This window comes from Myotis brandtii, unplaced genomic scaffold, assembly GCF_000412655.1.
Source record: "Myotis brandtii unplaced genomic scaffold, ASM41265v1 scaffold10, whole genome shotgun sequence".
Taxonomy (NCBI): domain Eukaryota; kingdom Metazoa; phylum Chordata; class Mammalia; order Chiroptera; family Vespertilionidae; genus Myotis; species Myotis brandtii.
This window is the reverse complement of record NW_005353325.1, coordinates 1220838-1235372: the sequence shown is the minus strand read 5'-3', so window position 1 is coordinate 1235372 and position 14535 is coordinate 1220838. Positions and strand designations below refer to the sequence as shown.

At 40.7% G+C, this 14535-nt stretch overlaps 1 protein-coding gene and 1 pseudogene across 3 annotated transcripts in view; one reads left to right on the top strand and one right to left on the bottom strand.

Annotated features, from left to right (window-relative positions):
• The window catches only part of LOC102249757 (cytochrome c oxidase subunit 7B2, mitochondrial), a 92193-nt gene extending 86278 nt beyond the window's left edge, over positions 1–5915 (top strand). For all 3 annotated transcript variants that reach the window (XM_005853126.2, XM_014534270.1, XM_014534276.1), the window contains one exon: positions 5538–5915. In XM_005853126.2, coding sequence (XP_005853188.1) covers positions 5596–5841 — 246 coding nt within the window. In that variant the 5' untranslated portion in view covers positions 5538–5595 and the 3' untranslated portion in view covers positions 5842–5915. The remainder of the gene's footprint in view (positions 1–5537) is intronic.
• Positions 5916–6331: 416 nt separating this feature from the next.
• LOC102249454 lies at positions 6332–6830 on the bottom strand (annotated as a pseudogene).
• Between the last annotated feature and the right edge of the window lie 7705 nt (positions 6831–14535).

The following is a 14535-nucleotide window of genomic DNA, read 5'->3' as shown; positions in this document are numbered from 1 at the left end:
TGATAGGGACTGGGGATCAAGCCAGCAACTGAGGTACATGCCCTTGACTGGAATCGAACCTGGGACCCTTCAGTCCACGGGCTAATGCTCTATCCACTGAGCAAAACAGGCTGCAGCTTAATTCATTTACTTTTAATCTATATGTGTCTTTATATTTAAAGTGGGTTTTGTTTTTGATTCACCCTCATAATTTGTCTTTTAATTAGTGCATTTATGCCACTGACTTTCAGAGTGCTTACTGATAGAGTTACTACCATATCCGGCAGCTGCTGGGTCTCCTGGGGCGGGCCTGCCTTGCCGCCCAGGACCCGCCGATTGGGTCCCCAGCAGCAAGGTAGGCCAGCTGCTGGGGCTTCTGGGGCCAGCCTGCCCTGGATGGCAGCACGCTGACGGCTCACGCTTTCCTGCCCTGCCTGCAGTATGCAAATTAGCCTCCGTCTTTGTTGGTAGTTAATTTGCATATCGTACTGATTAGCCAATGGGAGGCGTAGCGAAGATACGGTCAATTACCATGTTTGTCTATTATTAGATAGGATAGATAGCATTAAATGCTTTTTATTATGATAAAATGTGTCTAGCCTAGGTCTCATTTTCTCTAAACCTATTGCTTGAGTCCCAGGTTGAAATGTACTTCTCATATCTGGCCTTATATCATGCCCTAGGACGGTGGATCCATTTATTTCCTCATTCTATTATAAGCTTCTCAGGAGTAGGTATAGTATCCTTGCCCCCAGACCAGGCCCCAATACACAGTAGCCACTCAATAAATATATAGTAAACTGAACTGAACCATTTTCAAATAAAGGGTCATCTGTGGTAACCACACTAGAGTTGTTTGTTTCCAGCACTCAGAATTAAATATGCTTTAAAACATGGCATGAGTGAAAAATGCACCAGATTTAGAATCAAAGGACTTGATTGAGTTCACATCTTGTCCTATCATCTGTTCTTCTGTTTGAAGTGCAGGTAAATAATTCCCATTTCACACCATTTTTGCAGATGTGGAAAATTCTGGTGTATATTCAATAAGTATTAGTTTCCTTTCTGTATTACTGCTTTACTTCTTTTTTTTTTTAAATTAAATCTTTATTGTTCAGGTTACATTTGTTCCTCTTTTTTTCCCCCCTATAACTCCCCTCCTCCCAGTTCGCGCCCCACCCTCCGGGTGCACGATTTTTGTCCAGTTTCTTCCCGCATCTCCCATTCCCCTTTCCCCGCCAAGAATAGTCAGTCCATTCCCTTTCTATGTCCCTGATTCATTATAATCACCAGTTCATTCTGTACATCAGATTATTTATTCACTTGGTTCTTAGATTCACTTGTTGATAGATGCATGTTTGTTGTTCACAATTTGTATCTTTACCTTTTTCTTCTTCCTCTTCTTAAAGGATACCTTTCAGCATTTCGTATAATACTGGTTTAGTGGTGATGAACTCCTTTAGCTTTTCCTTATCTGTGAAGCTCTTTATCTGACCTTCAATTCTGAATGATAGCTTTGCTGGATAAAGTATTCTTGGTTGTAGGTTCTTGGTATTCAGCACTTTGAATATTTCTTGCCATTCCCTTCTGGCCTGCCAAGTTTCTGTTGAGAAATCAGCTGACAGTCGTATGGGTATTCCCTTGTAGGTAATTGAGTCTCTTTCTCTTGCTGCTTTTAAGATTCTCTCTTTGTCTTTTGCTCTTGGCATTTTAATTATGATGTGTCTTGGTGTGGTCCTCTTTGGATTCCTTTTGTTTGGGGTTCTCTGCGCTTCTTGGACCTGTAAGTCCATTTCTTTCACCAGGTGGGGGAAGTTTTCTGCCATTATTTCTTCAAATAGGTTTTCAATATCTTGCTGTCTCTCATCTTCTGGCACCCCTATTATTCTGATGTTTGTACGCTTGAAGCTGTCCCAGAGGCTCCTTACACTATCTTCGTATTTTCGGATTCTTTTTTCATTTTGCTTTTCCGGTTGGGTGTTTTTTGCTTCTTCGCATTTCAAATCTTTGGCTTGATTCTTGCGCTCCTCTGGTCTGCTATTGGGTGTCTGTATAATATTCTTTATTTCAGTCCGTGTATGCTTAATTTCTAGTTGGTTCTTTATCATAGCATCGAGGGTCTCATTAGTTTTCGTGACTCTCTCCTCAAGTTTATTGACAGCTTCTAGCACATTTTTGCAAGCCCTCAAAATTGCGATTTTTAGCTCTATATCCTCCATTTCTGTCATGTTTTTTTGTCTCCGCATTTTTTATGCTTTCTTGGTGCACCCCCTAGTGGTCTTTGTGCGCAGTCTTGTTCTAGTTGAGCCTTGATTGTTGTAGTTAATACTAGAGGGATTTGACCACCAGGCCGACTGGCTGTGTGAATCAGCTGTGTCTGCCGCGGAAAACTTCTGTCCTCTGGGGAGGTGCTAATCTAGCCTTTGCCTGAGGCGATCTGGCAAATGGCTCTGCGCAGGGCTTGGGCGGGGCGGGCTCAACAGGGCGGGCGGAGGGAGCCGTTATGGTGCCCTCAGTCCTGTTCCCAGAGGCTCTGCTTCTCAGAACCCCCGGAACCGCTGCAAACCTCGGAGGGAAAGCTGCCTTCCAACTGATGCCAGACACTCCCGCTTCTCCCGTTTGGGTCCGAGTCCCCAGCGATTCGCCCGTATCTGGAGCTCAGAGTCTGAGACTCCCCCCTGACCGAAAACGACAACCGCGCTCTCAGCCACCAGCCCGCTTTGCGCGCGCACCTCCGCACCTGAGTTTTTTCCACACTGCGCCTCCTCTGAGCCTCGGTGTGCTGTTATTTTTCCTTCTAGTTGAAGAGTCTCTCCTCAGCCAGCCTTCCTGTGGTTCTGGGTGATGTCCGTTCCGTCTTTTAGTTGTATTTTTGAAGTGGTTGTTTGCGGCAGCAGTCTCCAGTGTTTACCTATGCCGCCATCTTGGTCTCTCCTGCTTTACTTCTTTTTATGACCTTTAGTGATTTGAAATGATTATTGTTACCAGTGAAACTTCAAATCTATAGATACCTCCTTATCCCAGTTAAATTGAGGTCTAGTATTAGTTATTTTTCCTGAACTGAACTTCAAAATTATTATATAAAATAGATAACACAATCTTTCCTTTTCATCCTCATAGGTTACTCAACTCCCTTGAACTGTTTATATTCAGAACATATTTCTTTTCTTTTATTGCCACAGGCATGAGAGGACCTTTACTTTGTTCATATTATCTAAAGAAATCTGTCTTCTGCCATCTTTTTGTAGTTTGTTTTCACCAGAAAGCATCTACTTTAAGAAATATTTTCTTTGCCTGCATTTTATTATTCCACTATATGTCCCTTTTTAATGCTTTTGTTTGGATATTAGAACCTGTTGCTTGAGTTCTTTTGGTAATAGGCTTAGGGCTCTGCAGTAACACAAAATTTATTGTAGAAGTAAGTCATGTGGAGTTCAGCAGTACTCTCTAATCAGTGGGTTCCAAGCTCTTAAGTGTGTATTATAAACACAAGTATATATAAGTAATATAGAAAAGCAACTGAGACAGATATAGCTGATGCTGACAAGGAAAAAGGAATGAAACACCTACATTTTGTTTATTATACAATGAAATAGCAACTACAAACTACAGAAAGAGTACTTAGAGGAAAATTCTAAGTAATGGGCATTTATCGGTATGAGAAAACTCGGGCTAGATGGAAAAGAAAAGCTGCTCAGATGTGGGAATAGCCAAAGGATGAACTGAGCTACAAACGGATGTGATCAATGTCACTAGAGACAAAGTATCTGAGTTTCAACTTAACATTGTGAGGATGGGAATAATGAAATCAATTTGTCATAAAGTAGCAGGCATGAGTCAGTGACTCACAAGAGATCCCTGTTATCACACATTATTCTTTGGTTATGTGCCTCCCTAAAGACTGGAAGCGAAGTGTGCCACAGTGCTTTTGTATTGGATTCAGGCTGCACCTTCATACCCTGACCCATCTCACCTTCAACCTATTCTCTGAATTCAGTTCAAATTAAAACCTTGGAGACTTTTGGTGGAAAGATTCATGACTAACAGGAAAAACACTTTGAATATTTGGAACCTCAGAAGAAATGCATTTGGTTTTTGCCCTGTTTGTCACAATCATGAAGATACTTACATTTTGGTGGAAATAAAAGAGAACCTTAGGGTCTTGTTTCCTAAGTTGGAAATAAAGTCATCTGAGTTGGCAAATCTTGGTGAACAGTTACAATACTGACCTCAGGCCCTTTTGTATCCATGTTGCTTGCATTTGGGCTACAGTTAGCTTCTGTCATTACTAGAGACAGAACACTGTTTGACAGTTTGCACAAAGAAAAGAAATTGATAGAACTCCTTCATATGTTTCTGCTTCTAGATCTCTCTTTCAGTATAACTATTTTAAAAATAAAATAAGTAGGGCTCTTATGACATGTACATTTGATTTCATGGTTTTTAAGTTATCAGTTTTAGATTTTTATGAGGATACCACTACTTACATTTCACATTGGTTCAAAAAAGTTATTTCTGTGCTTTTGTCAGCCACTGTGTATGTAAAGCTAGACCTCTTGCTCTTGAAGACCTTGCAGTCTACTGGAGGAAAATATGAAGATAATTCCTCAAAAGAATGACAAGAAAAGCCACAGGCTGGGAGAAAATATTTGTGAAAAACATCTCTGTTCAAGGACTACTATATAGGTTCATTGATTGTAATAAATGTGCTACTCTGGCACAGGAGGGTGAAGCTATGCATGTGTGGAGTCAGGGTATACATGGGGACTCTGTACTTCCCACTCAATTTTGCTTTGAACCCAAAACTGCTCTAAAAAACAAAGCCTTTAAAAATAATAAAGCCAGTGAATCATACTATGAGAGAGGATTTTAAGAAGAGTAGTAGTGTAGAAAAGAGGCAGCTTATCCTAGGGAGGTTTTGGAGAAGACTTCCCAGAAGGCACGACTTTTAGAATGGGCTTTAAAGTATAAGTAGAATTTTACTTCTAGGAAGGTGCATGGAGGAATTACAGGTGTAGAAGGAGATGAAAGGAAGAGAAGAAGGAGGTTAATAGGAAGGGAGAAAAGGAGCAGGAGGAGGACATACTCTGTGAATGGCCTGTAATTTCAAATGAAATTATTTTGTTGTAAACATAGGCATGTCATTGGACTAGTGGGGCGAGTTGGGAATTTTAGTCCTTTTATCAGCCATGCTGATGAGTTTGGAGTCTCTCTCTGGAACAAGCCATTGGCTGTTTGCAAAGAATAGAAAAACTAATATCTATTGTGTGCTTACTTTGTGGTTGTTTTTGTTAAGGATTATCACATGTAATCCTCACAATACCCCCTGAAGTTGAACATTATTGTCTCAGTTTGCCACTGAAGAAACGAAGACAAAGAGAGGTTAAATAACTGCGCCAGCTCACAGCTAATCAGGGGCAGAGCTGAGACTCAAATCCGGACATCATGATGTCAAAACTCACATGACCAGCACACTTGAGAGGTGCTTTGGGAGAAACATTCAAAGAGAGAGTAAATGAATGCAGATCAGATGTCATTGTTCATTGTTTGTTTTTCAGGTGTCTACAAGGAAATAGCCCAGCGGCTGCAATCAACTGCAATCCCATCAACACCTTCATGATGTTTCCCTTGGCTAGAAATATATTGAGAAGTGTCAAGATTCGAAGCTTTCAGCAAATAAGGGCAAGACAGAGCCACAAGAAGCACTCCCCAGATTTCCATGACAAATATGGTGACACTATACTAGCCAGTGGCTCCATTTTCTGTGTTGTTGCATGGTTATTTACAGCTACACAGATTGGAATAGTATGGAACCTGTCCCCTGTTGGCAGAGTCACTCCAAAAGAATGGAATGATAAGTAACCATCACAGTTACTGTAACACAGAATTGTCTCAAAATCAACCTTTCATTTAAGCACTCTGCTGCTCATTTAAATGTAGCATAATTTAAAAATTAAAATACATTGAAACCTTTAAAGCCATTGAAAGTAGTTATTATAATGCCTGGAAACATGGTTGTAAGAGTGGATATAGATTATAGGGAATTAGGAATAACAAATATTTGAAAGGAGTTTAATAAAGCATCTGTGCTTCTGGCTTAATGATTTACACTAGGTACCCTCAGTGGATATATACACATATGTACCCTAGGAATAGTCTGGCAAATCCTGATGAATCTTTCTTAAAACATATTCACGATCTGACCATTTAACATCCTTCAGCTTTCTCTCCCTGATATGAACCACCACACTCTCCCTGGGATTATTATAAAAACTTTCTAGCTGGTTTCCTTGCGTCTACACTGATGTCCCCCCAAGCCTGCCCCCTCTACCCTGCCATACATAATCGTTGCTTTTTAAACGAAAGCCAAGTTTATTTGTTCATTTCTTGCATTTGAAGTATTCCTCGATGACATCCTTTGCCTGAGACTCTTTGCCATAGTCCTTAACCACCACGCAACTGCAACCAACCACTTTACGGGGTTTTCCCTCTCTGTCGATTTTACAGAGGCCTACCCATTCCCCTAGTTTCTTGTCGTCAACCTTAAGTTGATTTGGTGTTCATCACAAAGAGCCTCCACCAACTTGACGTACATAGGCTCATCACAGTTGGATGCAAGTACACAAAGGTGGGCTTGGCGCTTGTCTAAGGCTTTGGCAGCTTCGCGAGTTGCGTGCGCTCAGCCATCGGGGATGAGGGCGGTCTTCAGCACCTCTTGCAAAGCAGTATTAACGTCCATTACACCTCCAGCAGCAATGCCTTCCTCGGCCATGGCGGTGGGTTATGGGTGGAGCCGAATCTTGAACGCACCCAAGCCTCCGCCTCCGCGCAACTCTGCAGCAGCAGGGAAAGAGACCCATAATCGTTAAGCACAGTAGCCAGAACAATCATTTAAAAACATGATATCACTCCTTTTTTCAAAACTCAATGACTTTTAAAGTTATATATATGCTAGAGGTCCGATGCATGAAATTCATGCATGGGAAGGGGGTCCCTCAGCCTGGCCTGCACCCTCTCCAATGTGGGACCCTCCTGCAGTGATTGGGCCTAAACTGGCAGTCGGACATCCTCTCGCAATCCGGGATCGCTGGCTCCTAACTGCTCACCTGCCTGCTGGCCTGATTGCCCCTAACCGCCTCTGCCTGCCAGCCTGATCACCCCCTAACTGCTCCCCTACCAGCCTGATCGTCCCCTAAATGCTCCCCTGCCAGCCTCATTGCCCTCTAACTGCTCCCCTGTCGGCCTGATGGCCCCTAACTGCCTCTGTCTGCTGGCCTGGTTGCCCCCTAACTGCTCCCCCCTGCCAGCCTGATCACTCCCTATCTGCTCTCCCCTGCCGGCCTGATCACCCCTAACCTCCTCTGCCTTGGCCCCCTACCACTGTGGCTTTGTCCAGAAGATGTCTGGTCTAATTAGCATATTACCCTTTTATTAGTACATATACACTGAGTGGCCAGATTATTATGACCACCCCATCAGTGTACTTCATTGGGACACCTTTTGCCTTCAATACTGTGGCGATTCTTGGCATTGACTCCATGAGATGTTGAAAGGTGATGCGAGGAATCTGACACCATGCCTGATGAATAGCACTGTCCAGTTCTGTGAGATTTGATGGTTGTGGAACCAGCTGCCTGATGGCTCTTTTAACTTCGTCCCACAAATGCTCAATTGGATTGAGATCTGGTGATTGTGGGGGCCACCTAAGCAAGGTAAAATCTCCCTCATGTTCTTGAAACCACTCCTGCACAATACGAGCACCGTGGCATGGCGCATTGTCTTGTTGGAAGAAGCCATCTCCATTGGGATACGCCATCCACAAGATAGGATGAACCTGATCAGCAATGATACTTAGGTATGTTGTGCTATTCAGACGTTGTTCCACACGAATTAAAGGGCCCAAATCATGCCAGGAAAACATGCCCCAAACCATAACACTGCCCTCACCAGCTTGAAGGGTTGTACTCATGCATGTGGGGTGCATGCTTTCATGCTGTTTCCGCCAAATTCTCACTCTGCCATCTGCATGATGCAACTGGAAATGTGATTCATCGGACCACATGACTTTTTTCCAATGCTCGACTGTCCAATCCTTGTGTTCCTGTACGAATTGGAGACGTTTTATCTTGGTAACTGCAGACAGCAAAGGGGTTCGAACAGGCCTTTGACTAATTTGCCTACAAATGTCAGGTGGTCATAATCTGGCCACTCCGTGTATATATATGTACGATTTCAGAGAGGAAAGGAAAGGGGGGGGGGAGAGAGAAACATGAATAATGAGAGAATTATTGATCGGTTGCCTCCTACATGCCTCCCACTAGGGCTCTAGCCAGCGTCCCGGGCATGTGGCCTGATGGGGAATCGAACCTTGACCTGATTCACAGGTCGTTGCTCAGCCACTGAGCTACACTGGCCCGACAAAACCCAATGACTTTTATTTCACAGCAGAGTTAAAGCTAACATCCTGAGAAAGGTGCACAGGCCACTTAAAATTCGGTACTGGTTCATTTCACTCCTGCATCAAAACTTTTCCAATTGCTTTTTCTTCTGTTTGGGACACACTTCCTCCAGATCCTGTATGACTCACGCTCCCTCACACTTTTCAGGGGTTTGTTCACATATATTCTTTTCAGAGAAGGCTTTGGCTACCCTTTTAAAAATTGCAACCCCTCCCTGCCTGGTGGCTCAGTTGGTTAACTGTCGTCCCCTGCACCAAAAGGTTGGGGGTTCGATTCCCAGTCAGGGCAAATACCTAGGTTGTTGGTTCAATCCCTGGGGGTGTGTATGGGAGGCAGCTGATCAGTGTTTCTCTACTGATGTTTCTCTCCCTTCCTCTCCATCTCTCTCTAAAATCAAACATATCCTCTTGTGAGTTTTTTTTTTTTTAAATTGCAACTCCTACTTAAACCAGGCTTTTTCTTTCCTGCTTCCTTGCTTTATTTTTCTCCATAGAAATCATCATCTGGCATAAGATACATTTTATTGTTTATTGTGTGAAAAACTCTATAAAAGCATAGGTTCTGGACTGCTTTTTTTATGACTTTATCCCTATAACAAAGCCTGATAGATTAGGCCTTCAGTAATTATTAGATGAATTAATGGGTGCTTTAAAATAATTCAGGGCCCCTGTTAATCTGAAAATGATGAATTTGTTTACCACTGTAGGTTTGCAATGATTATAGGAGCACATATTCGTTATCTATTGCTATTTTACAAATTATCCCAAACTTAGTGGCTTTAAACAATAAGCATTAGCTCACAGTTTCTATGAGTCAAGGATCTGAGGATGACTTTGCTGGAGGTCTCTGGTTCAGGATCTCACACTTCTGCAATCAAAGCCTCAGACAGGCCTATAATCATCTCAAGGCATAGCTGAGGGAGGATCCCCATCCTGACTTTCTATGGAGCTATTGATTGGCCTTAGGACCTCGCTGGATGTTGGTTGGAAATATCAATTCTTTGTTATGTGCGTCTTTTCATAGGGGAACTCACAGTGTAGCAGCTGGCTTTCCTCAAAGTAAGAGAGGGTATCCAAGAAAGAGCCACAGTCTTTTTATAGCCTAATCTTGCAAGTAACATTCTATCACCACCACTACTTGAAGTTTTTTTTAAATATATATTTTCTTGATTTTTTGCAGAGAGGAAGGGAGAAGGATAGAGAGTTAGACACATTGATTAGAGAGAAACATCGATCAGCTGCCTCCTGCATACTCCCTCCTGAGGATGTGCCCGCAACCAAGGTACATGGCCTGGACTGGAATTGAACCTGGGACCCTTCAGTCCACAGGCCAATGCTCTATCCACTGAGCCAAACCAGTTAGGGCGAAGTGAAGTTTTTTTTGTTTTGTTTAGTTTTGCTTTTCTCACTAGAAGTGAGTCACTAAACCAGAGCCATACAAAAGGGGAGGATATTATACAAATCTATGATTATCTGAGGGTAGGGATGGTTGGGAATGTATAGGTTGCCAACCACAGTTGGCAATGGATATCACCTCTAAATGACTAACTTCAAGGTAACTGTGTTGTTCCTCAATCTCCAGTATATTATATTTGAATGCTATCATTATTCTCTAGATAAAGAATATTATATGTTTCTACCCATTTTTAGCCTGTGAAAGTTTCTCTAGGGTCCTTCCTACGTATAGAATTTGTAGGTCTTACTGAATACCCATTTTTAGCTTTATCAGTACTGCTAATTATTTCCCATAGTGATTAAATAGTTTAAATTCTCACCAACCAATGTCTACCACTTCCTCTTGGGATAATCCAAGCTCATTCTTAGAATTTTCAGTCATGTTAATATTTGCTACTTTGATGAGTGTGCAGTAGTAGTTTATGCTTTAATTTTTATTTCCCTGATTATTGAAGAGTTTGAACATCCTGTGTTAGCTTTTTGTTTTGTTTTTCTTTCATGTGCCTTTTCTGTTTCTTTTTCATTTCTATATTCAGTTCATCTTAGTTGTAGAAGTTTTTATATATTCTGCATACTAATTGTGTTAGGGATAGATCAGAGAATAGGACCCGTATAAGCAATATAGAATTATAGGATTAATTATGGGAATTAGAACTAATACTTAACTAAGTTTACACTTAGAAACCATAGTAATTTACCCTTTGTCAACTTGACATCAGTGTATATTTTTTTCTATATTTCCGATGAAAACAACAGCAAAACATGTTTTCACCTAACATCATGCAACTTTTCCTCTTAAAACTAACTCATGAATTCTCACAAAGTCCCTTTCCCATGGAAGGGTACCACTCTCAGCTTCCGGTCTAATGGACCCATTGCTGTGATCCCTAGTAGAAGACTGAGACTTGTAGACCAGCAAAACCCAAAGTCATGGAGGAGGAAACAAAAACTTCTCTAGTGGAGCACTAAGGGTAATTTTGGAGCAGCCGCTCCCAGATCCACTCTTGAATCCCAGTCCTATAAATCCTGGCTCTGGGAAAAATAGCACCATGTATTTGTTGGTTATTGAGAGCATATCCAACATCTGGAAGACATTGCCTCAGCTTTGCAAGGTGGTGTTATGCAGCTATTGCTGTAACTAACGCTTCAAAAGGTCATTATACTATTCTGTCTGCGGAGGGAAACATCGTACCTATAGTTACACGAGACCATTAATGTACTTCATTGCTGTAAAATACATTTCTTGATCAGAATCTGCTCTGCTGTATGCTGTGCTGTTAAATGAGGCATTTTGCAACCTCATAGATGAAGATATTTACAGAAAAGTCACAGGAGAGAAGGTAAAACTATATTGTTAGAAACTGTATTCAGAGAACAAAGTGCCACCTTTTCCTTGATGGAAATGGTCCAATGAAATTCACCTGGCACTGATGGCTACCTGCTTCCTTCCCCTCCCCCAGGGAATGCTGCAAATGGAGGTACAGTATTGATCTGTCTATTTGGGCGAGTGGGCACTGAACAATGACTATAAACAGATTAGTCCTTATGAGTGCATGTCTACCTTGTTGAGCCCACACATAACCTCCATTCCTGCTGTCATGACCATTTTATCTCTGAGCCATTGTGGAGGCTCGGAGTGGCTGGAGAGAATGGGTTATCGTGATGATTAGTACTCCTCTGCTGAGTATTCTTCTAAGTATTTAGATCAGGGGTGGGGAACATCAGGCCTGTGGACCATGGAAGACCCTCAAAATCATTTGATCTCAGGGATAATGAATAAGGAGATATCCCTGTGCCAGAGTCTTCACTCATGCCCTTAATTGATTTAACAGATGCACTGTGTGACATCTCCAAAGATGTGCTGTAATGAAAATGAAGGGGAGATTGCAAGCCAATTATTAGTAACCATTTTTAAAAGAAATTTCAACTATGAATTCACTCCTTTTAAGAGAAGTTTCTGCTAATTTTGGAATTTGTTAAAATATGATAGTTGCTCATTTGTTACAAGTATAGAATAGTGCATGGATGTACAACATCATGGAATTTTTCATGTTTTGCTATAACAGCAGTTGCTTTCCTGGGGGAGATGACATTAATTTGAGCAGTATCTCTTATTTTCCAATAACCTTTTACATTACAAAAAAAAAATCTGCAACTTCATTTTCTTTCCCTATCTGGAAACCATAGAAACCAATGTGAAATTATAGCTAAGAAGTTCGTCACTGGGCTATCTCAAGCTGATCTCCATGGAAACATTTCACATTTTCCTGAAATGAAAGATCTTCCAATCAGACATACACCCATAACTGATGGGTGTTTGATAAATATAACAACAAAAAGTATATGGATGTGTTATTATATAATACATGCAGGACAATTTTAAAACTATCTTATAAATGAGAAAATTTAAGTGGTAAGTATGATGCTAACTACAGAAATAAAGATACGGTTTTGAAAACAATGATCTATCACTTTTTTAAAATATTGTTCTTTCTTGATGTTTACATTAAAGGCAAGTTCCTAAAATAGTATAGACTTTGAATTCAGGAAGATTTATATTCAGAGTCTAGCTCTGCCCCTTTAGCTGGCTCATCTCTCCCATGTTCTTATAAAGTTGAGGGAAATAATACTTGATTTACAGAATTTTCAGATTAAATAAGTTACATGTTTAATAAAACTATGAATTTTTATCTGGTACAATGGATAAATGAGTGATGGAAGTTGGATGATGAGGGTGATTTCAGCCCATTAATGAACCATTAAGGAATAGTACTACTCTAGGTGATAGAGACTAAAGATGGATGCCACATTCTCTAATATCGAGCCACTGCTTGATGTAGTTTTGGTATTACATACAAAGGCTAACCCTACTTTAAAACTCAGATCTTGAAATCTTCATTTTCAAAAGTGTTGTTTGGACTTTGGGTCATGTAAGAATGGGCTGTAAAATAAGCTGCAAGGTAAAAATTGTATTTTCAAAATTATTTCACACATAAAACAGTATTTGTTTAATGTAGTTTTCTGTTCTAAATAGAATGTGTACAGCAACATACATTAACTGAGATGTATGCATGACAAATATAGTGTACATAGTGTGAGGACATGCCCTTTTGTAAGAGCACAATGAAAGTGATAAAGCACTCAGGAGCATGTAGACTTACAGAGCAGAGGAATCGATGGAATGTTCTGCCCTATATGCATATTTTATCTTTTTGTTGTCTCTGTTATTCTGTATCTATGTCTCAGCCCCCTGTTTCTCTCTCTGTCTCCAAGCCTAGGTAGTTAAATTTGATTAAGTTAAATGCATATACAATGTGACTCCACTATATTACCATGGAAACAATATTAACATTAAGCAGCTTTTAAACTTTTTCAGCTGAAACACATGCTGAATGATGGATGTATGACAAACTTCCGTAAATTCAGAATTTACTTTTTCAAAAACTAGAGAAAGCAATAAGAACATGCATATTTTCTGGGTTAATAAGTCATATGTACTCACAAAAGTATTTTAAGCATATGAATCACACTGCTTATAGAATTTCTCAAACTTTTTAAGGAAATAACTAAAGATTCATAAGCCATGTGATAATTTATATGTATGTCAGGTATGTTACAGAACTATGTTTAAACTTTCTGTTCCTCAGGTTAACATAGGCTTGCAGTTATGTCAAATTTCTTTTTAAATCTTCACCTGAGGATATTTTTCCATTGATCTTTTAGAGAGGGAAAGACAGAGAAAGACATGGATGTGAGAGAAACACAAAGACTGGTTCCCTCCTGCACATGCCCCAGCCAGGGCAAGGAGCCTGCAAACAAGGTATGTGCCCTTGACCAGATCGAACCCAGGACCCTTTGGTCTGCAGGCTTATGTTCTATCACTGAGCCGAACAGGCTAGGGCATGTCAAATTTCAAGTGCACTATATTTGGCCACATACCTTTTTCTCAATGAAACACATTCTAATATGTATGAGGGGCATATATTAGAAAAAAACCTTAAGTTCAATTTCTTTTACCCTAATTTTATTACTATTTAACATTTTAAAATTTCAGTTACCTATATATATAAAAGCCTAAGCTACTGTTCGACCGGTCGACCATTTGATCGGTTGACCAATCACTATGATGTGCACTGACCACCAGGGGGCAGATGCTCAATGCACAGGATCGGCTCTCTCCTGTCTAGATCGGGCCTGTGGGGATCAGGGTGAAACCAGCTCTCCAATATCCCCTGAGGGGTTCCGGATTGTGAGAGGGCACAGGCCAGGACAAGGGACCCTACCGGTGCACAAATCCATGCACCAGGTCTCTAGTTAGTTTATAAAAGTAGTCAAGAAAAACATAAGAACTGGAAAGCAGGAGGCATCCATTTGCAGATGATAGAATTATATATGTGGAAAACTAATAGAATTGGTAGGGAAACTACACATGATAAGATGATTTTAGGGTGATATCAGATTATAAAATCATAAAATCAACATTCAGTAAGATGATAGAGATGAGACAAAGGGAAAATAACCACATAGAATAGATATATGTAAACTTATATTCAACAAGTTTATGTTTGTCTCTATGAACAGATGAAAACACATAGTGTTCTTAGATGGGGAGACTCAATGTCATATAGAATTTAGCCTTCCCT